This window comes from Panthera pardus, unplaced genomic scaffold, assembly GCF_024362965.1.
Source record: "Panthera pardus isolate Hobbes unplaced genomic scaffold, ASM2436296v1 HiC_scaffold_20, whole genome shotgun sequence".
Taxonomy (NCBI): domain Eukaryota; kingdom Metazoa; phylum Chordata; class Mammalia; order Carnivora; family Felidae; genus Panthera; species Panthera pardus.
The window spans coordinates 60,164,001-60,187,179 of record NW_026526766.1 but is presented as its reverse complement, the minus strand read 5'-3'; the positions used below and the strand labels follow the sequence as shown (position 1 = coordinate 60,187,179).

The 23,179-nt window shown below is 46.5% G+C and overlaps 1 protein-coding gene across 3 annotated transcripts; it reads right to left on the bottom strand.

The window, feature by feature from the left end:
- Window positions 1–1,315: 1,315 nt before the first annotated feature.
- On the bottom strand, window positions 1,316–23,161 carry NANS (N-acetylneuraminate synthase). Of its 3 annotated transcripts, none has more exons than XM_019454393.2 (6): window positions 22,950–23,161; window positions 18,371–18,586; window positions 7,018–7,117; window positions 6,050–6,204; window positions 3,288–3,554; window positions 1,316–1,546 (listed from the first exon to the last, which is right to left on the bottom strand). In XM_019454393.2, the coding sequence occupies exons 1-6, from the start codon at window positions 23,079–23,081 to the stop codon at window positions 1,337–1,339; spliced, it is 1,080 nt and encodes a 359-aa protein (XP_019309938.2). In that variant the 5' UTR covers window positions 23,082–23,161; the 3' UTR covers window positions 1,316–1,336. The 3 variants fall into 3 exon arrangements, with proteins under 3 accessions (XP_019309938.2, XP_019309939.2, XP_019309940.2); XM_019454394.2 differs by lacking the exon at window positions 22,950–23,161 and adding an exon at window positions 19,551–19,575; XM_019454395.2 differs by lacking the exon at window positions 1,316–1,546 and adding an exon at window positions 1,557–2,564.
- Window positions 23,162–23,179: the final 18 nt, after the last annotated feature.

The window sequence follows — 23,179 nt, the reverse complement described above, 5'->3', positions numbered from 1 at the left end:
GGAAAAGGTTATGGAATCGGAAACATTGATGATCTTCTCAAGGCTGCTTAATAGGGAGAAATGAAGTAAACACCGGCCAGAAATTGATAACTATCACACTTCAATTCTTAGCACATCAATTTGATGCATTCTCTTTTACACATGAGTACAACCCAGGATTCCCTCCCCACCCCACCCACACTTACAAACATCAGTGCCTTTCCAGAAACTGATTTGGGATCCACAGGAGAGGGAGGCTCTAAACTCAAAAGTAAAGAAACTTCAAAAGGCTAATTATATGCATCTGGAAAGAGACTCAAGGATACACTTTGAAACAAGAAGTGATAGTGAACAACGTCAAAGAAATATGAACAAAGATTAGGAATCTGGAAATACATTTGAAAAGAACTGTTCATCTTAGCACTCATTCAAAAGAACAAAGGAGAGTCCGATATGGACTCCCTGTGAAAGGGTCATGCGGTTCAATGAAGCAGTGAGAATCTTTCTTGTTAGCTGGGTTTCATTATGGATTAGGGAAGGGCTGATTTCAGCATTACCACTGTATTAAAAAATCACCACAAGCTACAAATACACCAAGCCCCACACCCCCATCTCCCTTACCCAGCCCTATTCCCCACTCCCCCGCCCCCACTGCACATAGCACCTTCTAACTTACCGTGATTTACTTACTATGCTCATGGTTTGCTGTGCATCTATCCCCATCTGAATGAAGTTCCATGAAGAAATGTGGGCTGCTCACCGCTGAATCCCAGTACCTAAAGCAGGGCCTGGCACAGAGCAGAACCTCCATGTTGTTGAAAGGAATGAACATTTCTCTCTCTTCGCTCACAGATATATGCAGGCTTTTAACATTTCTCTGCCTGCAAGATCCTTGACCAACCCCTTCTCTGATGCCCACCAATCACTATACAGCTCACTGGATACAGAGGCCCAGGGCAGGGAGAGAATAAGGGCAACGGCGAAGAGACAGCTGGAGGTCAGGACAGAAGGGAGATTTGGGGTCACGTGGACTGGCTTTATAGGCAGGATGAAAGAAGACTTAAAGAAGAGGGCCTTGTACAATGAGCTTTCGCCCCTGTGTACCCTCACAGCAGCTGGACAACAATGATTTGCTTTTGAGCCCATCTCCCCTTCTGGGCCAGCCAATGTGAAGCAGAGACTGACATGTTTGCTCTTTGTATCCCTCCTATGGGATTGAGACAGGGCCTGGCCCAAAACTGTGTGTCTAGGGAGGAGGAGTAGATGAAAGCCAGGTTTCTGGAGACCATCACTCCTACCCCACCTCCCCTGACAGTACGAGCAAGGCAATTCAGAATTCAGAGAATGGCACTTTATTTTAAGACTTGATTTTTTTGCCATGATTTTCTACCGATTCTTCCAGGATGGTGTCATCTTCTTCAACAGTGACCAGGACCTTCTTGCCCACCAGACTAAAGATGTCTTCAGGAGGGTAGCCTTTGGGCTCACCCACCTTCACAGTAAGCATGTCCAACGTTAGAACAGTGCCTTCTGGAATTTTCACTTTGGCCACCACGGACTTGCCCAGCTGTGGATAAAATTAAGACTCAGTGCCAGCCTCCCAGAAGTTAACTGGAACATGTTGTTTTATACCCAAGGTCCCTGACCAGTCTTCACAGGTACCCTGGGAGCAGGGACTCTGTTCTCCCACCGGTGCCTAGAACAGAACCTCACACAGAGTGGGGACTCAGCCAGTGTGGGGTGAACTTAGAGACTCAGAGAGGGGCCTTAACAATAAAGTGTAAAGGAAAGGGCTCAGATTATACAGCCAAACAGACCCAGGTCCAAATTCCCTTCAGGCGGGTACAAGCCGTGCCTGAGTTTCTCTGTAAAATGGGAAATAATAGTGCCTCCAGCATGTCAGACGACTACAAGAATTAGTGGTAATAATATATGTCATCTACCTGGAACATGCTCCCAGTACGTGAACATTATGATTTGTCATCATTCAGTTCAACATCTCATTTTAAACGCGGAGAAACTAAACTGAGATCCATAGAGGGCAGAAAACTTGGCCAAAGTTGCAAGAAACTGGGATTCTGACTCCTGGCCCACTGCTCTTAAGGGACACAAACCTTACAGCCACCATGCTCGGTAAAATAAGAATATGGAGGGCTCACAAAAGACCGAGTGTGCCGTTATTCAGCGGACGGGAAAAGGGGCCGCCTACGAAGGGGCAGGCAGGGACAGGCAGCCGAGGGGAATGAAGGGTACCAGAAGCTCATGACCAGTCTTTCTATGTCTTGTCCCTAAATGCTGTTGAACAAGTCACTGCACCATGTGAGGGCCAAGGAGTCAATTCTAAAAGTAAGTGCCAGGACAAAAGGTCTGTCAGCGGATGTTATCCGATCACGCATCCCACCATCCATCGCTGTTTGCCCAGGGAGCCAAGAGGCTCAAAACCAAAGTAACCAAATGCAAACTCTCCCGCATTTCTGGTGTGATTCTCTCTCCCTTTCTTCTGTAAGGCAGTCTGTTTCCTTTTACTGTTATTTTCATCTCCTGGTACTTCGCATCTTTAATTTGAGGGAGGCAATCAGGCCCCACTAGAATAAAAGATGAAAACATTCTTCACGCATGCCTGGTGTTTGGTCTTTGCCTCAACCCAGACAGCCACAGCAGATCAGGAGCGGCTGCAGTCCTGGCAGCTCCAGGACACTGGGCTGTATGACTAGAGGCCAGGACAGGTCTAGGCCATGGCTTCCAAGAAGCCCAGGTGGTCAGCAAACCAGGCAGTCCTTGGCCTCAGCGTCCCCTCTGTCTGAAGGTCAATGCTGCACAGCTCACACTGCTCCTGAGGGAAGATTCGCCACCCCCCCACCCCCTGCCAACCCCCTGCACCACACACGGCCCTGTCCATCTAGGGCCTCCTCCGTTTAGGGTTGCCTCTGTGTATCACAGGCCCTTCTCCCGGTGCCTCACGGAACCCCTTGGCCCAACTGTTTCTCAAGGCTTACCTACTCCAAGGGACCCCAGGCTTGACCACCCAGGTGCCTTCTACCCCCACCCCCTTACATCTCCTGGTGTCTACAGCACTGGTGCCACAAGCTTCAGAGACTTGGTGGGAAACCGTAACGTGATTCTAGGAGGCTGGAGAAACTGCTGAGGCTCCCTTAAGTGACAAGCTTCTCCTGCGGCTGATATGAGCCCAGAGACACTCAGACGGTCGGCCCGGGCTCAGGCAGGGTTGGTACTGACTCCCCTGGCACGTAAGCCCACTGAGGCCCCACTCAGAGCAGTGCAGCCTGGCAGAGTTGTGCAGAACCCACCTTCTCGTAGCAGGCCATCTCACAGGGCAGCAGCTGCTTGGTCGGGGAGCCCATGGCCCTTTCCACAAGGCGCACGGACCGCACCAGCTCGGCCAGCTCTCCAGGCTCCAGCGAGGCAGAGTGGTCACTCCCCTTCCAGGTCTTGTCCAAAGTTATGTGGCGCTCCAAAACCTTGGCGCCCAGAGCCACTGCGGCCACAGATATCGCTATGCCTGTTTCGTGGCCAGAATACCCTATGGGAATGTCAGGAAAGAGCTTCTGATACTCCTTTAAAATAGAAAAAAAAGAGAAAAGGCTAAATTATGCATACAGTGCAGAGTCAGGAAGAGCTAGGTTGGAGTCCCAGTTGAGCTGCTCACTCTTTGAGCAACTACAGGCAAGATGCTGAGGCTCTCTGAGCTTCTCCTTCCTGGGATAATAGTGGTACCTGTCCAGGGCTGCTCCAGATGCACGAAAAGCACTCAGCGTGCTGGAATGCTGCCAAAATAATGGCTACCGTTATCAAGAATGCACTCCAGGAATGCTTCACACTACGCGAACCACCAGGAATAACAACAGAACCACGGCCGATTGCCGAAACTCATTCAAAAAGCAGCCGTCACATTTAATTAGCCTGAGCTGCTGAAAGCAAGTGTGCTGTATGCACACATATCGTCATCAATAATATATGCAGCCCAATCTCGAAACAATCCTTTGGTGAAAATGCTAAATAATTAACTAATCTGTGATCTATAATTCACTGAATGTAACAAAAGACATTCGTCAAGTGAGTCTTGTCATTGAGGGTGACCGGAAAGCTTAAGAGTAGTAGGAAGACCCAGATGGGGTTTGATATAAGATTAGGGCAGCTGAGTGGCAAAGGCCCCGAAAACCAGGCTGTAGGGTGCATAATGAACACAGGAATGCAGGTGACAGGGTCAAACTGCTCTAACATGGTTGTACCGGGCCCGGGACGGGGCAAGCGGGCAACTGAATCCTCACTGTGCCCTGGTATCGAGAGAGGCCACGACGGCAGCCTGGGTGAGAATGGAAAGAGGGGCCACACTCCACAGAGAAAGAAAATCAAGGAAAATATCTGGAGTCTCAAACAGTAAACTGCCCATTATAGTGATCTCTGTGGGATGAGATTCCAGAGCACGTTTACTTTCTAGATTATGTTTTCAGAGCTGTTTGAGTTTTTTTAAAAACCATGTTAAAATTTTTAAAATAACATGGTTTAGAGATAAGCTAGAAATGGAGAAAAAACCACCAACTGGGAGAGACACAAATTTAGGTAAAGAGACAGCAGTGTCCGTTTTCAAAAAAGGCTAATTTTTTTTTTTAAGTTAAATATGAAGACTGTGTAGCAACATGCACAAAAGCTTATACTCTCGTGGAAAAAGCCAGAATGTCAAATACTGTTACTAAAAGGAAAATATAAAAGGGCACTGGTTAATTGCAGTATCAAGATTAACTGTGTGTCCGTGTATATTTGCAATTCCACTAGTATCACTACAGCGTTTCTGTATGATAATTACATATACATGTTTCTAATTAAGTGGAGCTTCAGGTGCTACGAGGCGAAAGCACATAGGGATGGAGATGGCCTGAGACTACAAGAGACAAAGGGTTGTAGTCCCAGCTTTGCACCACGACGCTGTGAAAGCTCAGGCAAGAGTCCTTTTCCCTCTGGGACTGGATTTCACCATCTGTAAGATGACTGAGGTGGATAGACCAAATCCTGGGAGAGAGAAAGCTCCCTCAAGTCTGTCACTGTAACCCATCTGGGCCTCAGGGAGGCTCAGGATTATAGGTAGAAAACAACAGAGCTGGCAAGCAGCGCAGAGAAGGAAAAGCCAGAAGTTTCAAGAAGGTCTCCTACAACTCAGTGTGAAGAAAACCGGACAGATATTTGTACACCACTGTTCCTACCAGCATTATTCGCAATAGCCAAAAGGTGGAAACATCCCAAATGTCCATCGACGGACAGATGGGTAAACAACACGCAGTACATACGCACAATGGAATATTCTTCAGCCTCAACAAGCAGTGAAATACTGGCACACGCTACAGTATGGATGAACCTCGCAGACATTACATTAAATGCAAAAAGACAGACACAAAGGACACATATTGTAGGATTGCACTTAGATGAGGTCTCTACAGGAGTCAAATTCATGGAGACAGAAAGCAGAATGGTGGCTGCCAGGGGCCGGGGGGAAAAGGGAATGGGGAGTTCGTGTTTAACTGGGACAGAGTTTCAGTTTGGGAAGATGAGAAAGTTCTGGAGATGGATGGCGGTGACGGTCGCACAACGGTGTGGATGTACTTAATGCCACTGAACTGTACACTTAAAAACAGTTAAAATGGGAAATCTTTTATTTTGCCACACACATAGACACTAAAGACAACGTACTAAAAAAGGGTATGAACCAGCAGTTTACAGAAGAGGGACCTCTAATGGCCAATACACATGATACAGAAAATATAGAGAGGCAATTATGAGGACTCACACCTAAAATTTCATAGTGGGAAAAATTAAGATTGGTTTTCAGAAAATTTAATTTATAATCACCCTCTTTAGAATATATCTGCTTCCTTAACTGCACAGTTGGTTCTAATTTAATTCTATAACTACGAGATTGTGAATGGAGGGTCAAATTACACGAAGCATGTCAAGATGGGTTAGAATTTTGGTTACAACGAAGGCCCCCTCTTTCCCACAGTAAATGACCCAAGAAAAGCCATTTTGTTGTGGCCCAGTCAGACAACGGCTTGCTCACCGTGATGATGCATAGGTTGACGTCCTCGGGGGAGAGCGGGTACGCACTGGTACACTGGAGGAAGCAGAAGTTGGGGTTGAGGGGCTTCACAATCTGATAGACTTGCTTCATGGTGTCCATTGACTGCATCCCGCTGGAGATCACCATTGGGCGGCCTGAGTGACCCAACGCCAACACCATCATCACTTTCTCTTTAGGGGTTCTGACTGTCCCTCAAGCATACCCCAATTGCTCGTCTCATCATTCAAATGAACCCCACAGACATCTCTCCAACACTGTGCCAGCCGCTGCGTGGTGAGAGGGGAGCTTGGTGGATTCTTGCCCTCAACCCAGAGGAAATGGAGACTCCCCTCACCCTCAATATTACTGTTTGGCAAAGTGAACTGAATCGAGGAGGCAGAGGAATTTCACACTCCTCAGAGAAAGGTGAGCATCTCATTGGGGTAAGAGTGTGCACAGCACGGTCGGGTGAGCACTGCCCCTGACTCGAGAGCAGATGTGTGAGCCCCGGAGCGGCCGCCTCCCAGCTGTGTGGCCTCGCATGCCTCATCTATGAAGCAGTATGAAGCATCATAATCAAATAACCAACTTCAGTCCCAGGGCTGTTTTGAGAATCAAACGAGATGATTCAGGTTGCAAACCCACTTTCCAAACCATAATGGAGGAGGGTAGAGACTCTACAAGATCAAGACTATTTCTCCAAGTCAGAACTTCCTCTGTACTGCCATATCCTCAATTTCATATAAATCAACACAATAAAATAATTTTTAATTTTAAAAGTTCTTATCAAAACTGACTTGTTCTTAATTTCTTTCAAGTCAGCACATGCAACTGTGGAAGTATATGCTAATTGAAAAAAGAGGTTTCTAAAGTCTGTCTTCAGGAGACTTCATTAGCGGGTTCTACTAAAGGAATAAAAATGGGAAGGTTTGGACTCCCTCATTTTAGGGCAAAAATTAAACACTTACCTTTTTTGGCGGTCTTTTCCAGATAAGGAAAATTGTTAGTGTCCCCAGATCCAACTTTGAAAAACGGAACATTCAGCTCATGCAGAAATTCAACTGCCATCTATAAAAACCAAAGAAGGAGCTCTTTCTCACCACCATTCAAAATTACTGCCCTCGGGTCAGGCGAGGAGCCACAAACAGAAAACCCCCCTGGTCTTGCCCAGCAAGAGGGACTCTCGCAACAACATGAAAGCAGGCAAAGATGTGTTACCAGTCCTTTCATTCACATTCAAACCTTCTTTCATTCCTAGCCACCCATCCATCTGTCCAACAACACTGCATGCTGGCCTGTACTGGTGATGAGATCTGCCAAAGATTCAGACCCCAGGCGAGACATCCCTTCCCAAGGGACCCAGGGAGTGTGTGTTGGTGGTATAGTGGTGAGCAGAGCTGCCTTCCAAGGGACCCAGGGCCCAGTGAAGAACTGGAAAAGGGTTGAACAACCTAATCCTGACCCAGGAAACTGGGTGGCGAGAAAGTTGAATGGCTCCCAAAGGCCTCACCCTTTACTCAAAACCAAATAGCCAGGGAAAGAGGCCATTTCAATCCTTGCCAAAAGCGGGAAAAAATGAAGCATTTTATGGCCCAGGCCTGACATAGTGATCCACAGCTGGCAGGGCCCATCAAACCCAAACCCTCTCAGCCCCCAAACAATGCTGCCCACAGGAAAAACAAACCTCATTCACTTTTTCTGACACAACATCACTGCTTGAGGTTACCTATGGAGGGCCCTTTACCATCGTTCACCTCCACTGGGATTCATCAGTAAGACTCAGGATCAGGAAACTGGCAAGTGTCAGTGAACACTTGCTAAAGGAATCAGTGGGCCACAAGTTTTAAAAGTCTCAGTTGGTCATCAAATTACAAAAACCCCAAAAAACTACATTTTTTACTATTTTTAAAAATTGAAGTAGGAGATCAGAAGTGGGGAGAATCAATATCTCAGAATGTTTCCCTATACCTAAGTTTGATCTATTGTAAAATGCTGCCTGGGTTTCGGAAGTAGGTTTGGAAGGCCTGATCAGCTACGTCACTGCTTCTCACACTTTAATATGGGATACCAATCTCCTGGGGATCTTGCTCAGATGAAACGCAAATTCTGACTCTGCTGGGTTAAGGTGGGGCCTGAGGGTCTGTGTTTCCATTAAGTTCTTGGGTAAGACCGCCGCTGCTGCTCCGTGAACCCTATTTTACAAGGAGGTAGGTCATCGTGCCTGAAAATCCAGAGGGCATAGGGTGGCCAGGAACAGCATGAGGTCATTCGGCCAGCAGGCGCTTTAAGTCAACTCGCTGCTGCCTGAGCTTCCTTCCATCTTGTCGGCAGGTGATAAGTTACTCCAATCACTGGCTGCAATCAGAGACTAACTTTCCTCATCTGTAAATCCTCTAATATCGTGAAGGTTAGAGCCGCCAGAAAGCCACACCCGGTGCGTAACCAGCCAGTGAACAGTTCAAAGGCAGTTCACAACCCCCTGGGTCCAAGAGACGCCGTCCAGTGTGGTCTGAGTTCTACTCCCAAGCCTGCTAAACTACCTGTACTGCAGTTCTCACGGTCTTCCCTCTGCTATATTTCTTCCTCACCTCTCTTCTCCTTTCCATGTTGTTCCACCTGGCCTCTCCTGCTCACGTGTCTCTCACACTGCTGACCAGCCCTATGATGGAGGATGAAAAACATTCCTTCTAAAGTGTTTATTGAACAAAGTTGACTTCCCCCACTTTTCTCATTCTATCTGGCAGATAGAGTGTTTTCTATTGTAAGAGGGAAAACCCTATGCTAAGTTTTCTTCTTTATAATGTTCAACTTCTAAGAGAAATGGCTCCTGATGAAAAAGCCCCCGAGGGCACAGAGGATGAGCCCACTCAGGAGAGGCACAGGGCGAGCAGGAGCGAGGAAAAACCAAATGCAGGAGAATACACTTTGCAGAAGCTTACCTATGAAGGCTGGAAAATCTGCTTGGAATTCTACAGTTTTCAAGTGAAGAAAGGGGACAAATTCCTCTCCAAAGGGAAAGGGGCCTGTCTGCAGTCCTCCGAGAGAAAACAGTCCCACCTAGCGGTCACTCCGAACACTACCACTGTGGCTTCATCTCTGCAAAAAGGGTGCCAACCTCAGTAATGGGGAAGATCCTAGCCTTCCATCCTGAGGCTGTCTTGCCGTGCCCAGGCCCCCTGAGGCTAGGTTAGCGCCGGTGCCACCACCCCCCCCACCCCGTTCTCCAGGGACTCCCTGGCTTCCCCTAGTCTGCCCACCCTGCTGTCCATCCCCTTTTCATCTAGGGGTACAGTGAGGCCAGGCAGCCTCACATCTCCCTCCCACCCCGCAGCACAAAGGCTTTCAGTCTGTCTGGAAGGAATTCTGCTGACAAGACCTTCCCTGGGCATCCAGCTGGCTTAATACACAGAAAAGGGCCCAACCAGCAACCTGGTTTCAGTGAAATGCTGCACTGCCAGAACTCCCTCTTACAGAGTCCCAAGAAATCACTTGTCTAGCATTTTATTTTTTTAATTCCAGTGCTTCCCAAACTTATTCAACTCAGAACCTTGCTTATTTGGGGGGGGGGGGGGGAGGCTTTATTGCCAAGAATTAATTGGTAATAATTATTATCAACGAGGATCGATAATGGGTGCCCACAGAGTCCCCTTTCTGCATCATGGCCCACAGATCTGAGGGGTAACCAAAGCAAGAAGAGGAGTTGGGATTTTTCTAAAGCCCCTTCCCCTGCTCTCAGCTTTTGGATCCTGTGGAAAAGGAAAAAGAAGCCCAGAGTGATGAGTCGTGGAGAACAGGGTCCTGGCGAGCTGCCCAGCGTGACAGAATGATGAGGGGGGAAGCATGGGACGTGAGACTCCCCGTGGCCCTGTCAGAGTGCATCACGGCTTGGGCAGGGGGGTGCCCTGCTGGTGGAGGTGGCAAAGGAAAGAAGAGAGGAGGAAAGAGGGCGCCTCAAAGGGTACCTCTGCTAGGATGGGGCACCTGTGTGTGAGGGCAGCACGTCCTTCACCACCTCGACCGTCATGGCCTCCATTTGCTTTCTCAATAGAACTCTCCATTTAGACCAAAGGAACTCTACTCATCTCAGCCCCATCCCACGAGCCTCTCTGCAGCTTTGGCCAGGTGCCCTGGTAGTTTTCTCAGCCTTAATAAAATTCCACGACACCACAACCTCTCCTCAGCATATGAAGAACACCTCGGGACAGCACAAAGAGTGGAGAAAACAGGCACTCCACAAATGGCTGCTGTCCACAAGGAAGTTAAGGTGGGTAAATACTCAGAGCCACCTGCCAGGTAAACACAGAACAAGGGACCAACCTACTTCCAATAGCCAGGCAGACAGGACGTGCAGGTTCAGCAAAGGGACCTGGTAAGCAAGACAAATGAACTCTTGTAAAGGCTCTTAAGAACGCATTTCCCCTCACTGCCTTCGCCCGGGTCAGCCGGGAGAATCCTTGGGAACAAATGGCATTCCCAGGGCAGAGAAGCCTCCTTGTCCACACAGTGTGAAACAGAACAACCCCAAAGGGTTCTGCATAACAGAATGGCCATCATTCGGTGGATGCAGGTCTGGCACAGCCCTCGCACCCAACACCTCGCCACTGCCACGCGGGGCGGGCACCTTTATTATCCTGTTTTTACGGATGGGACACCTGCAGCTCAAAAAGGTCACATGAGGCACCTGAACCCACAAAGTGTCAACTTGAGAACCTGAACTCAGGCAGTGTGGCTGCAGAGCACGCGCTGCACACACCACACAGAAGGGCTTCCTGGGGAGCAGAGAGACAGGAACCGAAGGGAAAGGCTGAGAGGCAGATGCCGCCCACCAATCCCCGGGCTCTCCTCCATCTCCCGGCTGCTCCTGCTTCTAGCTCCAAGCCACCTACGAGCGAACGATCTAAAGATCTAAAGAGGTGACTTTTCCCAGGCAGCCTCACAGATGCAAGGAGGTGCCCTCTCTCCTTCATAGTCCACATCCTGGAGCTCACATGCCTGGCGACACGGACTGAGAAGGAAAGTCCTCATTCCAGGTGTAAGTGCCCTTAGTGACCTCTTCTCCGGCTGGGAGAGCCCCTGGACGGCAGCGGGTTCACACTCGAAAGGAAACAGAGACCCAGAGAGGGAAGGGTCTCCACAAGCTCACACTTGAGATCAACTCAGAGCAGAGTCAGGCTAAGAAGCCAGCCGTCCTGACACTCGGCGCAGGTTGCCTACCTTCACCGTAGCTAATGTTTGCTAAGTGCTGGCTGTGTGCTATGCTTTATATCAACAATCAGGTTTCATCCTCACAACAACCTTGCAAGATGGGTTCAGGTACTAACCCTACTTAGCAGCCGAAGAAACAGGAGCACAAAGAGGTTCAACAACCTCCACACAGAATGACAGGCGGAACCACATTCAAACTCAAAATCTGACCCCAGAGTCCATGCACTTAACCATGAGATCAAACGGCCTGGGTATGTGACATTCGGCATGGGGTCTCAAAGGTTTACACTCTTTAAAATTACTATGGACCCTACAGGGCTTTTGTTTTTGTAGGTTCTAGCTACTTATATTTATTGAATTAAAATTACAACTAAGGAATTTGGGCTTTTTTAACTTTAAACTTTTAATTTTGAGATAATTTAGCTTAACAGGAAGCTCTAAGAAATAATACAGAGAATTCCTATGTACGCTTCACCCAGTTGTCCCCTATGGTGACATCTTGCAAAACTAGAACACAAAATCACAACCGGGAAATTGACATTGAGAAGAGTCTACCGATCTTACTCAGATTTCACCATTTTTACATGTATTCGTTTGTGTGTGTGTGTATTTAATTTTATGCAGTTTTACCATGTGCACAGACTCACGACTACCAGTCACAATCCAAAACTGTGCCATCACTCCAAGTATCCCATGTATTACACTTTTACAGCCACATCCCCTTGCCTTCCTTCCCCTCCCTAACCCCGATAACCCTTTCTCTGCTCTCCACCTTTGTAATTTCGTCAGTTCAAGATTGCTCTATAAAATGAACGGTATAGTATGCAACCTTCTGAGACAGGCTTTTTCACTCAACGTAATACCCTGGAGATATATCCAAGCCACAACATGTATCAGCAGTTCATTCCTTTTATGGCTGGAACCATTCATTCACCTACCTACCAGAGAACTATCTGGGTTATTCTAGTTTGGGGGCTGTTACAAATAAAGTTGTTATGGACATGCACGTACAGCTTTCTATGTCAATGCACGTTTTCATTTCTTTTAGGAGAAATTACCAAATGACGCATGGCAAGCAACATGATGAGCACACATCTAGTTTGTGGTGGTGTTTTTTTCAGGTATGCAATAAATGGTTATTTTCTACGGAGATAAAATGGACACACAGCAATGTATTAGTTCTGAGTGTATAACATGACTTGATATACATATATATTATGAAATGGTTAGTTCAGTCATAACCCATCCCCACACATAGGTACAAAATTCTTTTACATGTCTGGTTTTATAAGAAACTACCAGTATCCTTTAAGTGAGTGAATTGTGATATGACACCATATGTGAATTGTACTAAAATAGAGTTGTTTTTAAAAAAAGGAGACTACCGGGGCACCTGGGTAGCTCAGTCGGTTAAGTGCACGACTTCAGCTCAGGTCAGGATCTCCTGGTTCATGAGTTTGAGTCCCATGTCAGGCTCTGTGCTGACAGCTCAGAGCCTGGAGCCTGCTTGGGATTCTGTGTCTCCCTGTCTCTCTGCCCTTCCCTGCTCATGCTGTCTCTCTTTCTCTCTCAAAAATAAATAAACGTTAAAAAAAAAAAAGGAGACTACCATATTATTTTCTAGAGCGATTATGCTGTTCTACATTCCCACCAGCTATGTATGAATGATCCATTTTCTCTGCGTCCTTCCCACCTTTGGTGTTATTGTCACTTTTTGCTTTAGCCAGACTCACAGCTATGTAGCAAGACCACAGTGTGGTTTAAAATTGAGAAATTTTTAAATCATAAGAATAGACAAGCACACACACACACACACAAAAAGATGAATTGGACAGCATCATAATTAAAGATGTTTGTGCTTCAAAGGACATCATCAAAAAGTGAAAAGACGATCCAGAGAATGGAAAACATTTCCACAAATCTGTATCTGACTAGGGACTCCTATCTAGAATATATAAAGACAAATAACCCAATTAAAAATTGGCAAAGGATCTGACAGATATTCTTCCGAAGAAGGTATACAGATGGCTAATAGGCATATGAAAAGATGCTCAACATGATCAGCCATCAGGGAAATGCAAATCAAAACCACGACCAGATACTATTTCACACTTGCTAGGATACCTAGAATCAGAAAGTCAGATCATATCAAATGTTGGTGAGGATGTGGAGACACCGGAACCCTCATATACTGCTAGGAGGATTGTAGGTGCAGTCACTTTGGAAAAAAAACAGTCTGGCAATTGCTCACAAATTAAACACAGAGTTACCATATATCCCGAGAGAAATGAAAACATGTCCCTAAAACCTGTACAGGAATGTTCATGGAAGCATTATTCACACTAGCCAAAAAGTAGAAACAATCCAAATGTCCATCAACTGACAAATGGGTAAATAAAAGGTACTCTATATCCATAATACTGAATATTACTCATCAATAACAAGGAGTGAGGCACTAATACACGCTACAACACGGCCGAACCTTGAACACATGTTACTATGTGAATGAAGCCAGACACACAGGACCACATACTGTCTCGTTCTGTTTATATGCAATGTCCAGAAAAGGCAAATTTATAGAGACAGAAAGCAGATTAGTGGTTGCCTAGGCCTGAGGGAATTGGGGGGGATTGAGAAATGGCTGTTTACGGGTACATGATAAAAATGTGCCAAAATCAATCGCGGTGATAGTCACAACTCTGTGAATATGCGAGAAACAACTGGGGGCACCTGGGTGGCTCCGTCACTTGAGCGTCTGACTTCGGTTCAGGTCGTGATCTCATGGTTTGTGAGTTCGAGCCCTGCATGGGGCTCTGCACTGACAGCTCGGAGCCTGGAGCCTGCTTCAGATTCTGTGTCTCTCTCTCTCTCTCTCTGCCCTTCCCCACTCACTCACTTGCTCACTTTCTCTCTCTTAAAAATAAACATTTAAAAAACAATAAAAACAAATGAATTGTAAAGTAAGCTTTAATTGGTGAATTGTATGGTCTGTGAAAAGAGTTGTTACTAAAACAGAGAGCATACAGCATACCTTTCCTTAGGTACTGCCAGCGGAATGGCTTCATCGAACATCATGCAGCTTCTGGAAAACTCCACTATACACGTGGGAGAGTATGACAGTGAAAAAGGCAAATCACATTTGAGTATCACTACGAAAATAGTCTGGACCTGGTGGAGCTTCTGAAAGGTCTCACGATTCCCCCACGGTTCCTGGACCACACTTTGAGAACTGCCGCCACACTCTTCCCGTTACTCTCATGTGTTATTGTTGATCTCAGGTGTCACTGCTGCGGAATTCCCAAATGACCTCTTCCACTTCCCCCTTCTATGGACTCAATATTGGATATAGTCAGGTTTTAGGAAAACTGTCCTGGGGAAGCAATTATGTGGTGGAGGAGGGGGGCAAGTACACGCCCGAGGCTAATTAGTTTTAACAAAAAGACCAGGCAGGACTCAGTCCTCAAATGCCAGTGCTTCTTAAAGTAGCCACTCTGGGAAAGGCTGTGTGCTTATTGCAAAGACAACACTAGGGATCCAAAATATTTGTTGTAATCTTCTTTGGAAATTCTCTCCAGAGCTCTGTGGGCCCTACAGAAACAAACCTGCCCATTACTGACTCGTTACTAAGTCAATCAGACCAAAAGTTTCACGTTTAGCACAGGAAGGATGAGTAGTTTCCTGAACCCAAACCTGCCCTCTGAGGACGGGGGCTCAGTTGTCTCTGAGTGCCTGCGTCCTAGGGACTGCTAAAGGGCAATCCCAAAACGCCACGAACCCGCAGTAATGCGAAACAGGCATGTTATGAAAACAAATGTCACTTTCTAGGTGTGAGCTTCCTTCCACCAAGGCACTGACTAAGCAGGTACTGGCATGTATCAGGATCACTATGTCAGGATCTGAGTTCACGGTGAACACACAGACCTAGTCCTGCCTTGAGACGTGTGCTTTACACATATGGTCTCACCAGTTCCAGAAAACAAGGCCTGCATGTTCTGTATTTTAATCAATGGGTGGCCCTTAAGAGGAAACAGGCCCAGAGAGATGAAAGGAGAGCGAGGTCAGGCAGGAGGGCTCTGGAGTCGGCCTGGCTTAGCTGATCCGTAACTACTGACACCCTCCCTGTGAAATGGAGATAATAACTATCCTACCCAGGGCGCCTGGGTGGCTCAGCTGGTTGAGTGTCTGACTTCAGTTCGGGTCATGATCTCATGATTTGGGAGTTCAAGCCCCACATGGGCTGGCTGCTGTCAGCTCAGAGCTTGCTTTGGATCCTTTGTCCTCCTCTCTCTTCCCCTCCCTCATTCATGCTCTCTCAAAAATGAATAACTATTTTTTTTAAAAAAATTGTCCTATCTGAAGAGGCTAAGAGGAGTAAATGAATTGATATTTTTAAAATACCTAGCACAGAACTTGGTACATTGTAAATACTCAAGAAATGTTAGCTAATAGTAAAACCAAAAACAACACCCAAGTCTTTTAGATCCTAAAGCCCACATTCTTTCCTGCTTAAACTTTTTTAATTTACAGATCGTTTAAGAATCTGATAAAAACTATCTAAGTGATGAGTAACTAAATTCTACTCCTGAAATCATTATTACGCTATATGTTAACTAACTTGGATTTAAATAAAATTAAAATATTAACTAAAAAAAAATCCACTAGGGCGCCTGGGTGGCTCAATTGGTTAAGAGGCCGACTTCAGCTCAGATCATGATCTCAACATTCATGACTGTGAGTCCCATGTCAAGCTCTATGCTGACAGCTCAGAGCCTGGAGCCTGCTTTGGATTCTGTGTCTCCCACTCTCTCTGCCCCTCCCCAACTCGTGCTCTGTCTCTCTCTCAAAAATGAACTATTAAAAAAGACCAAACAAAAAAAACTCCACTAACCCTTTTTGTTTGGTTCATTCATTTATTCCTTCAACAAGTATTTCCCAACCACCTGCTGCACGCCAGGCACCAGGGATGCTGTGGGGCTCGGAGTTTAGTAGGGAGGAGTTAACACACAAGAGTACACAAGAGTACACACACAAGAGTAACACACAAGAGTACGCAATTACAAAAGTACCAGAAGAATACATCTGGAGGGGCCTGAATCAAGCCAGTGAACAGGAAGAATTCCCAGAGGAAGTGCTCTTTAAACTGGGATCAGAAAAATGCCCAGCAACCTCTTTAGGAACATTTTCCATAAAAAATCTCTCCCCTTGTCCCCAGGAAAGCTCTTGGGCTTAGAGACTCTCAGGCCATCAACATCAAGGCGGCGAAGAGCAAGGGAGATGCCCAAAGGCTCTGCTGAGCTCTGCAAAGCCACACACACCTGCACGGATGCCCAGGCAGAACTGAAGGACCAGAGAAAGCACATGGTACCACACATCAGATCTGCCTTCAAGACCCATTTCCTAGCTGTGTGACTTTGCACAAACCTCCCAGCCCCTCAGAGCCTCTATTTCTTCATCTGCAGAGTGGGGCACAGTAGGGATAAAATATATTTACTGGACGGGAAGATGCTCTGTAAGCCGTAACATATAACTCAAAAGTAGAAAATTATGATTATCAAATGCACAACTGGAGCTGAAGAATGTCATGCTTATGAAAGCTGCAAATTAAGGGATGAATTTGGGCCACAGAACTGAAGCCTGGATGCGTCATTTCCCACAGATGCCTAGGTTCTCTGCCTCCCCACCCTTGTTAAAACTACCAACAGTTGGGGCGCCTGGGTGGCTCAGCTGATTAAGCGTCTGACTCTTGATTTTGGCACGGGACACGATCTCGAGGTTCGTGAGTTCAAGCCCCACATTGAGCTCTGCACTGACTGTGAGGAGCCTGCTTGCGATTCTCTCTCTCTCCCTCTGTCTCTGGCCCTCCCCTGCTCATGCTCACTTGCTCACTCTCTCTCTCAAAATAAATACACATTTAAAAAAAAAAAAAACTACCAACAGCCTACACTAGACTTCCGTTTCTTTTCAGCTCAATTTGCAGCGCTGTTTTGGGGTTGGAACAGTGGCACAAATGGTCAGAGAGGCCCACAGAATGAAATGGAAGTGTTTCAAATATTCTGATCAACTGAAAGAATTCCAGATGTTTCAAGTCATAAAAATGCTCATAGGTTTCATCTAATGATCCATGTCTGCAAAGCTATCCCGAGGAAACAACACAAAACACAGAAAAACGATGTCCACGTCCACGTCCAGCATTATTTATAAGCACAAAGAACTGACCACATGTCCAAAAGTAGAGAAACGGTTAGGTACATTATAAATCCTCAAAAGAAGCACTGTATTGCTATTAAAAATATTAAGCACAAGATGTGGGGATACATATGTCAATTATATCTCAATAAAGTTGGAAAAAAGAAAAAACAAGATATGGGTAAAAGCTGGTGATATAATGGTAAATGGGAAAAGCATGCACAACTAAATATCCACAAATGTAGCAACCAGGCAATGAAACATGTATATAAAAGACTTCAGGAGGAAATCTACAAAGAGAACCACCCTATAGGGATTATGGGTCAGTTTTCTAAACTTTCTGTGATTATCTATTATTTTTACAATTACAGTTTTTACATTCAAAAAAGAATTCATGAAAGAATCTCACAGAGGCAGGTCACAAAGCAGATGGGACCTGAGACTTGGCACCAGCTGGACTTTTCCAGGATGTCAGCATGCCATTCTGTGAGCAACTCAGGATGACATCAATGTCCCCCATCCAAATCACCGAAGGCCACTCAGCAAGTGCCTGACCCCTATCAGAATGGAGGTTTCCTGATTCCTAGTCCAGGCCATTTTCCACTGGGAGAAAACTGGTCTGGCACGGGTCTCCCACAAGCTTTGAGGGATTCAGGGATTCCGGTGTGGCTGCCCCCCACTCCCAAAGACAACTGGTTTGGAAACTTCTGGTATTCCTCCCACAAAACTTCACTGGGCCTCTGCTCCCATTGGCTTCCCATTTAGTGGGGCATTGATATGGTTAATGTGATGGGGAACTCTAGGTCCAGAAAGCACAAAAGTCTCAAGCAAGGGCTGGAGCCGACTCTAGGCCAAAACCCACCAGGCCGCCTGCTGTCCCCTGGGTCTGCTAAAGTGGCAGGTAACAGAGTGGGAATCATGAGGACTCACCTCATCCATTCCAGAGGCAGTGAAGAAGATGCCAATCTCCTGGGCATATCTCTGCAGCTCCCTGTACTGGGCATGGCTGAACTCCAGGTGGCGCTTGTGCTCCCCATACGTCTTTCCCCAGGAATGCTTCGACGTGTAGGGCCTCTCCAAGGCTTTCCGATTAAACTTGTACTCCAGCTCACTCTTCTGGAACTTGGCACAATCGGCCCCACACTCCTGCAACACACAACAGGGCTCCTTCAGTGACTTGTCCTGGATTCTCACAGAGGAGAGAAATGTTGGAGCAACTGCTCTGACATCAGTAACTTTAAATATAAAGATTGACTGAGGGGCACCTGGGTGGCTCAGTTGGTTGCGTGGTTGAGCATCAGACTTCGGCTCAGGTCATGATCTCGCGGTTCGTGAGTTCGAGCCCCACATCGGGCTCACTGCTGCCAGCCTGCCGGCACAGAGCCCGCTTCAGATCCTCTGTCCTCCCTCTCTCTGCCCCTCCCCTGCTTGTGCTCTTCCAAAAATAAATAAATAAATAAGTATTTAAAAAAAAAAAAAATAAGGTTGACTGACAGTGGCAAAAGGGGCAGAAGGAAGAAAATCTTGAAATAAAGGCTGGGGATGGAGCTTCCCCCTATTTTTCCCCCTTAAAATGCAAAAAGGAAAAAATGAAGGCTTTTAAAATTTTATTTTATATTAGAATATTGAAAATAATTCAAGAGCTAAAGAAGATTTTAAGTTGGGTAACTCAGCAGAAGATAGCAAAATGAGCCCTAGGCCAGAATTGAGGGGAAGTCAGAATCTGCTAACCCTTGGAGAAATCACTTCCTGTCTCTGGACTCGGCGTCTCCATCTACATAAACAGCAGCTCTGGGCCAGCTCCAGGACCCTTCACCGTTCTGAGGAGCCCCTTATGGGGCAGGAAACAGACAGCTCTGCTTTAGCTGTTTTGCACTTGTGCGTTTTGCATGGCATCTTGTTTGAACAAGAGGTTCTGGAGCAAAAAGCAAACAAACAAGACTTAGAACTAAGTTCCAGTCTTACTGAACCAAAACTATAACATAAAATCTGGACTGTCCGACTCTAAAAGCCACAATTCTATTGCCACACAGCCCCCAAGCTCTTAAAACTGCTTTTAAAAACTACTCAATAGAAAGATGAAGGAAAACCCTCTGAAGTCTCAACTCACGGACATTTAGGGAGACAGAGTTATTCACGCTGCTGAAAACCTCAGCTCCGGAAATATCTGTGCTAACAGTTCTGCTCCCACTCCTGGAAAGACCACAAGATGGCATGGTCAGGAAGATTCAAAACACAGAACTGAAAGTGACCTTGGGCAACAGAGCTCTCATTGTCCACAGGAAGATCCCCAGGCCCAGAGTGACCCGAGTACAGCTGCACAGCGAATCTCTGGCTGGACTGGACAGACTGCTTCCCTAAGGCTGCAGGACAGGTCTGTCTCCTGGCTCACGACTACAACCTGACTGCAACCTGGATCTCGCTGCGACAACCAGGCCTCCAGCAAGCTAGGGGGTAGGGCCCCACAGAGCGCTGCTTCCTGCCTCCTTTGCTTCTCAGCTCTACCTCAAGGAGTGGACTTACCTTCAAGAAGTGAAATAGCTTGTCTGCTCTGGGCAAACGTTTCCTTTACAGCAAGATGAGAAAAGTAAAGTGGCAGAGACTACTAAAGACAAGAGGTCAGAGAAAGTTCTACCACATTCCACAAGACAGCAGTTGTATGAGGAGGAGAGCAGGGTCTTCCTCTGCTTTCCTCAGCTTCTTTCCTAAAACTGAGCGACGTCTTTTAACTGTTTAAATCTATGGTGAACTCCAGGTTCAGAAAACACAATCCCCGTCCCTGTTTTACTAAAATGTTGATGGTTTCTCTGTTCAAGGTTTTATGGATTCTCTCCTGGCAAATGACAAGCGGCAGAACTCCAGACAGGCCAAGGTGTGATGCTCCATTTGCAGCAAAATTTGGCAATTAAAAGTACATTCAATTAGGCAACCTCTAATTATAATACATTTATATTTTATATATAGCATATAATTACAATAATATTTTGCTGTAAGAAAACAAAAATAATTGAATGAACTCAACTTTAAAAAAAAATTTTTTTTTTAAATGTTTATTTATTTTTTTGAGACAGAGAGAGACAGAGCATGAACGGGGGAGGGTCAGAGAGAGGGAGACACAGAATCTGAAACAGGCTCCAGGCTCTGAGCTGTCAGCACAAAGCCCGACGCGGGGCTCGAACTCACGGACCGCGAGATCATGACCTGAGCCGAAGCCCGACACTTAACCGACCGAGCCACCCAGGAGCCCCTGAACTCAACTTTTAATATTGCAAATAGATTCGTTTCATGGTCTGAGCAACTCTGGGTAACTAAACATGGAATGTGACTTTATTTGGCAGCAAAGACTTAAAAAAATCCTAAAATACAAAAGATTTCAAAAGATTCCACTACTGTAAATTTAAAACCAAAAACAAGCACACGCTATGAAACAAGTGACACTGAAGCTTAGAGAGGAGGAGTCACCCGCCCAAGATTATTCAGCTAGTAAATGGTTCTCTTGACTCCAGTCCAGTGTTCTTTCCACTACACCAAAGCCTCAACCTCTTCATTCTCCTCCCCTGTCCCAAAACTAACCTCCAAAATTAAAAGAGCAGGAAAACAACAACAACAACTCTGTTTCTTTCCATGGCCTCAACACCTCTAGGTATTTTTACAACTTTAGCATTCAGAGGTCACATCTCCACAAACAGGTTGTTCCCTAAATTAAGAGCAGGAATTTTCCCCCTAGAAAACAACGTTACAGCACAAAGGCTAGAGCCCTCTGGCTAGGAGCAAAGCTATGCAATGTAACATTTACTACCTGTGTGCCCTTAGGCAAGTCATTTCTCTGAGCCTTTAAAATGAGACCAACAGGGGCACCTAGGTGGTTCAGTCGGTTGAGCGACCGACTTCGGCTCAGGTCATGATATCGCAGTCTGTGAGTTCGAGCCCTGCGTGGGGCTCTGTGCTGCTGACAGCTCAGGGCCTGGAGCCTGCTTCGTATTCTGTGTCTCCCTCTCTCTCTGCCCCTCCCCCGCTCACGCTCTGTCTCTCTCTGTCAAAAATAAATAAACATTTAAAAAAATTTTTTAATGAGACCAACAGCATCTACCATGTATATTGTATTGTGGGAATGAAATGAGATGGTGCATTTAAAGCATTTAGCCCAGTATCTGATAGGGTAAGCACTCAAAAACAGCAGTTGTCACTCTTTAAAAGTGTTTTTTATGGGGACGCCTGGGTGACTCAGTCAGTTAGCATCTCTTGATTTTGGCTCAAGTAATGATCTCACAGTTCGTGAGTTCGAACCCCACATGGGGCTCTGCATGGATGGTGCAGAACCTGCTTGGGATTCTCTCTCCCCTCTCTCTCTGCCCCCTACCCCGCTTGCTGTCTCTCTCAAAAACAAATAAATAAGCTTAAAAGAAACTGTTTTTATGATTCAGTAGACTTCCATAAAAGCAGAGTTACTCTGCAAAGAAGAGTAAGGGAAAACCTAATCACAACTGATGACATCAGGTGAACAGCTTTGACTGAAGGGAAGAGGGAAAAAACCCAGATGCAGTGAGCAATCTCTAAACCAAGGAATCACAGTGCAGACCTCATGCTGGGGGCTAGAATCACAATGAAAACACCACAGTCCCCCCACTCAAGTGTCTCACAATCTAAGACAAGAAAGAAAGAAACTTAGACAATGGCAATGCAATCTGGTGGGAACAAGGATAGGGGCCCATCCTTGAGGGGAAGGGTTGGAAAAAGCATCCAAGTAGATCTGTACAGAGGTAGAAATTTGCCAAGAGGGAGCAGTTAATAATATGCATAAACCTCCTATCGCTACATTTATTGAGTCCTCTGTGCCAAGTACTGTGCTAAGAGCTTAACATAAATCATCTCATTTGATCCTTACCACTCTGAGGTTAAGTACTATTACCAAGCCGATTTTCAAATGATGAATCTGAGGATCAGAGAGGTTAAGTAACCGTTATCCCATGTTCACACAGCTTATAAGTGGTGGCGTCCAAATTTGAACCCAAAGTCCTAGCATTTTAACCCTTTCATATTCCAAACACAAAGAATGGCAAGTGAGAGAGACCAAAGCAACTTCCAGGAACTTCTAGAACTTCCTGGAAGTAATTCACTGTCGCTGAAAGATATGGGAGATGAAAATGATAGGCAAGAAGGAACCAGGTCATTAAGGTCTTGAAGTCTATGTTAAAGGGTTTCGACTCTACCCGCGGCCAACGGGGAGCCCCTGAAGTTGTGAGGCAGGGGTATGACCTGATCAGACCTGTGTTTTAGAAAGATCACGGTGCCATCAGAAGGGGGTTAGGTCGGGTTAGGAGGCAACTGCTGTAATGCAGTCAGGAGCGTGGAGAGGGATGAGGAGAATTCCAAAGATTCAGAAACGCAACTGCAAGCTGGACGCCAGGTCGCACACGGTGCACCGAGAGGCACAGGAGTTCCCCGCCGACAGCTCTCCCGCGGCCCCGCCCCCGGTCCCCGCCCTCTATTTCGCGGGCTCTGCCCTTACCTTGGCCGTGCGGATCATGCGCTTGGCCACGTCCAGGTCGCCCTGGTGGTTCTGGCCGATCTCGGCAATGATGAAGCACGGGTGCTGCCCGCCCACCCAGCGCCCGGGACACAGCTCCAGTTCCAGTGGCATCGCGGCGGCTTGCGCTCCGGCGCCGCACTGCCCGCCGCGAGTCCGGTCCGCAGCCCAGCGGGGACCACAGGCCTGCCCAGGCACGTCAGCTCCGCCAC

Bases quoted from the DNA above. Each gene is read 5' to 3' on its own strand.
- NANS (XM_019454393.2), bottom strand. From the start codon at position 23,081: ATGCCACTGGAACTGGAGCTGTGTCCCGGGCGCTGGGTGGGCGGGCAG. The intron at 7,118-18,370 runs GTGAGTCCTCAT...TGGTTTTTATAG, and splicing joins CTGCCTCTGGAATGGATGAG to ATGGCAGTTGAATTTCTGCA. The intron at 6,205-7,017 runs GTAAGTGTTTAA...TGGGTCACTCAG, and splicing joins GGAAAAGACCGCCAAAAAAG to GCCGCCCAATGGTGATCTCC.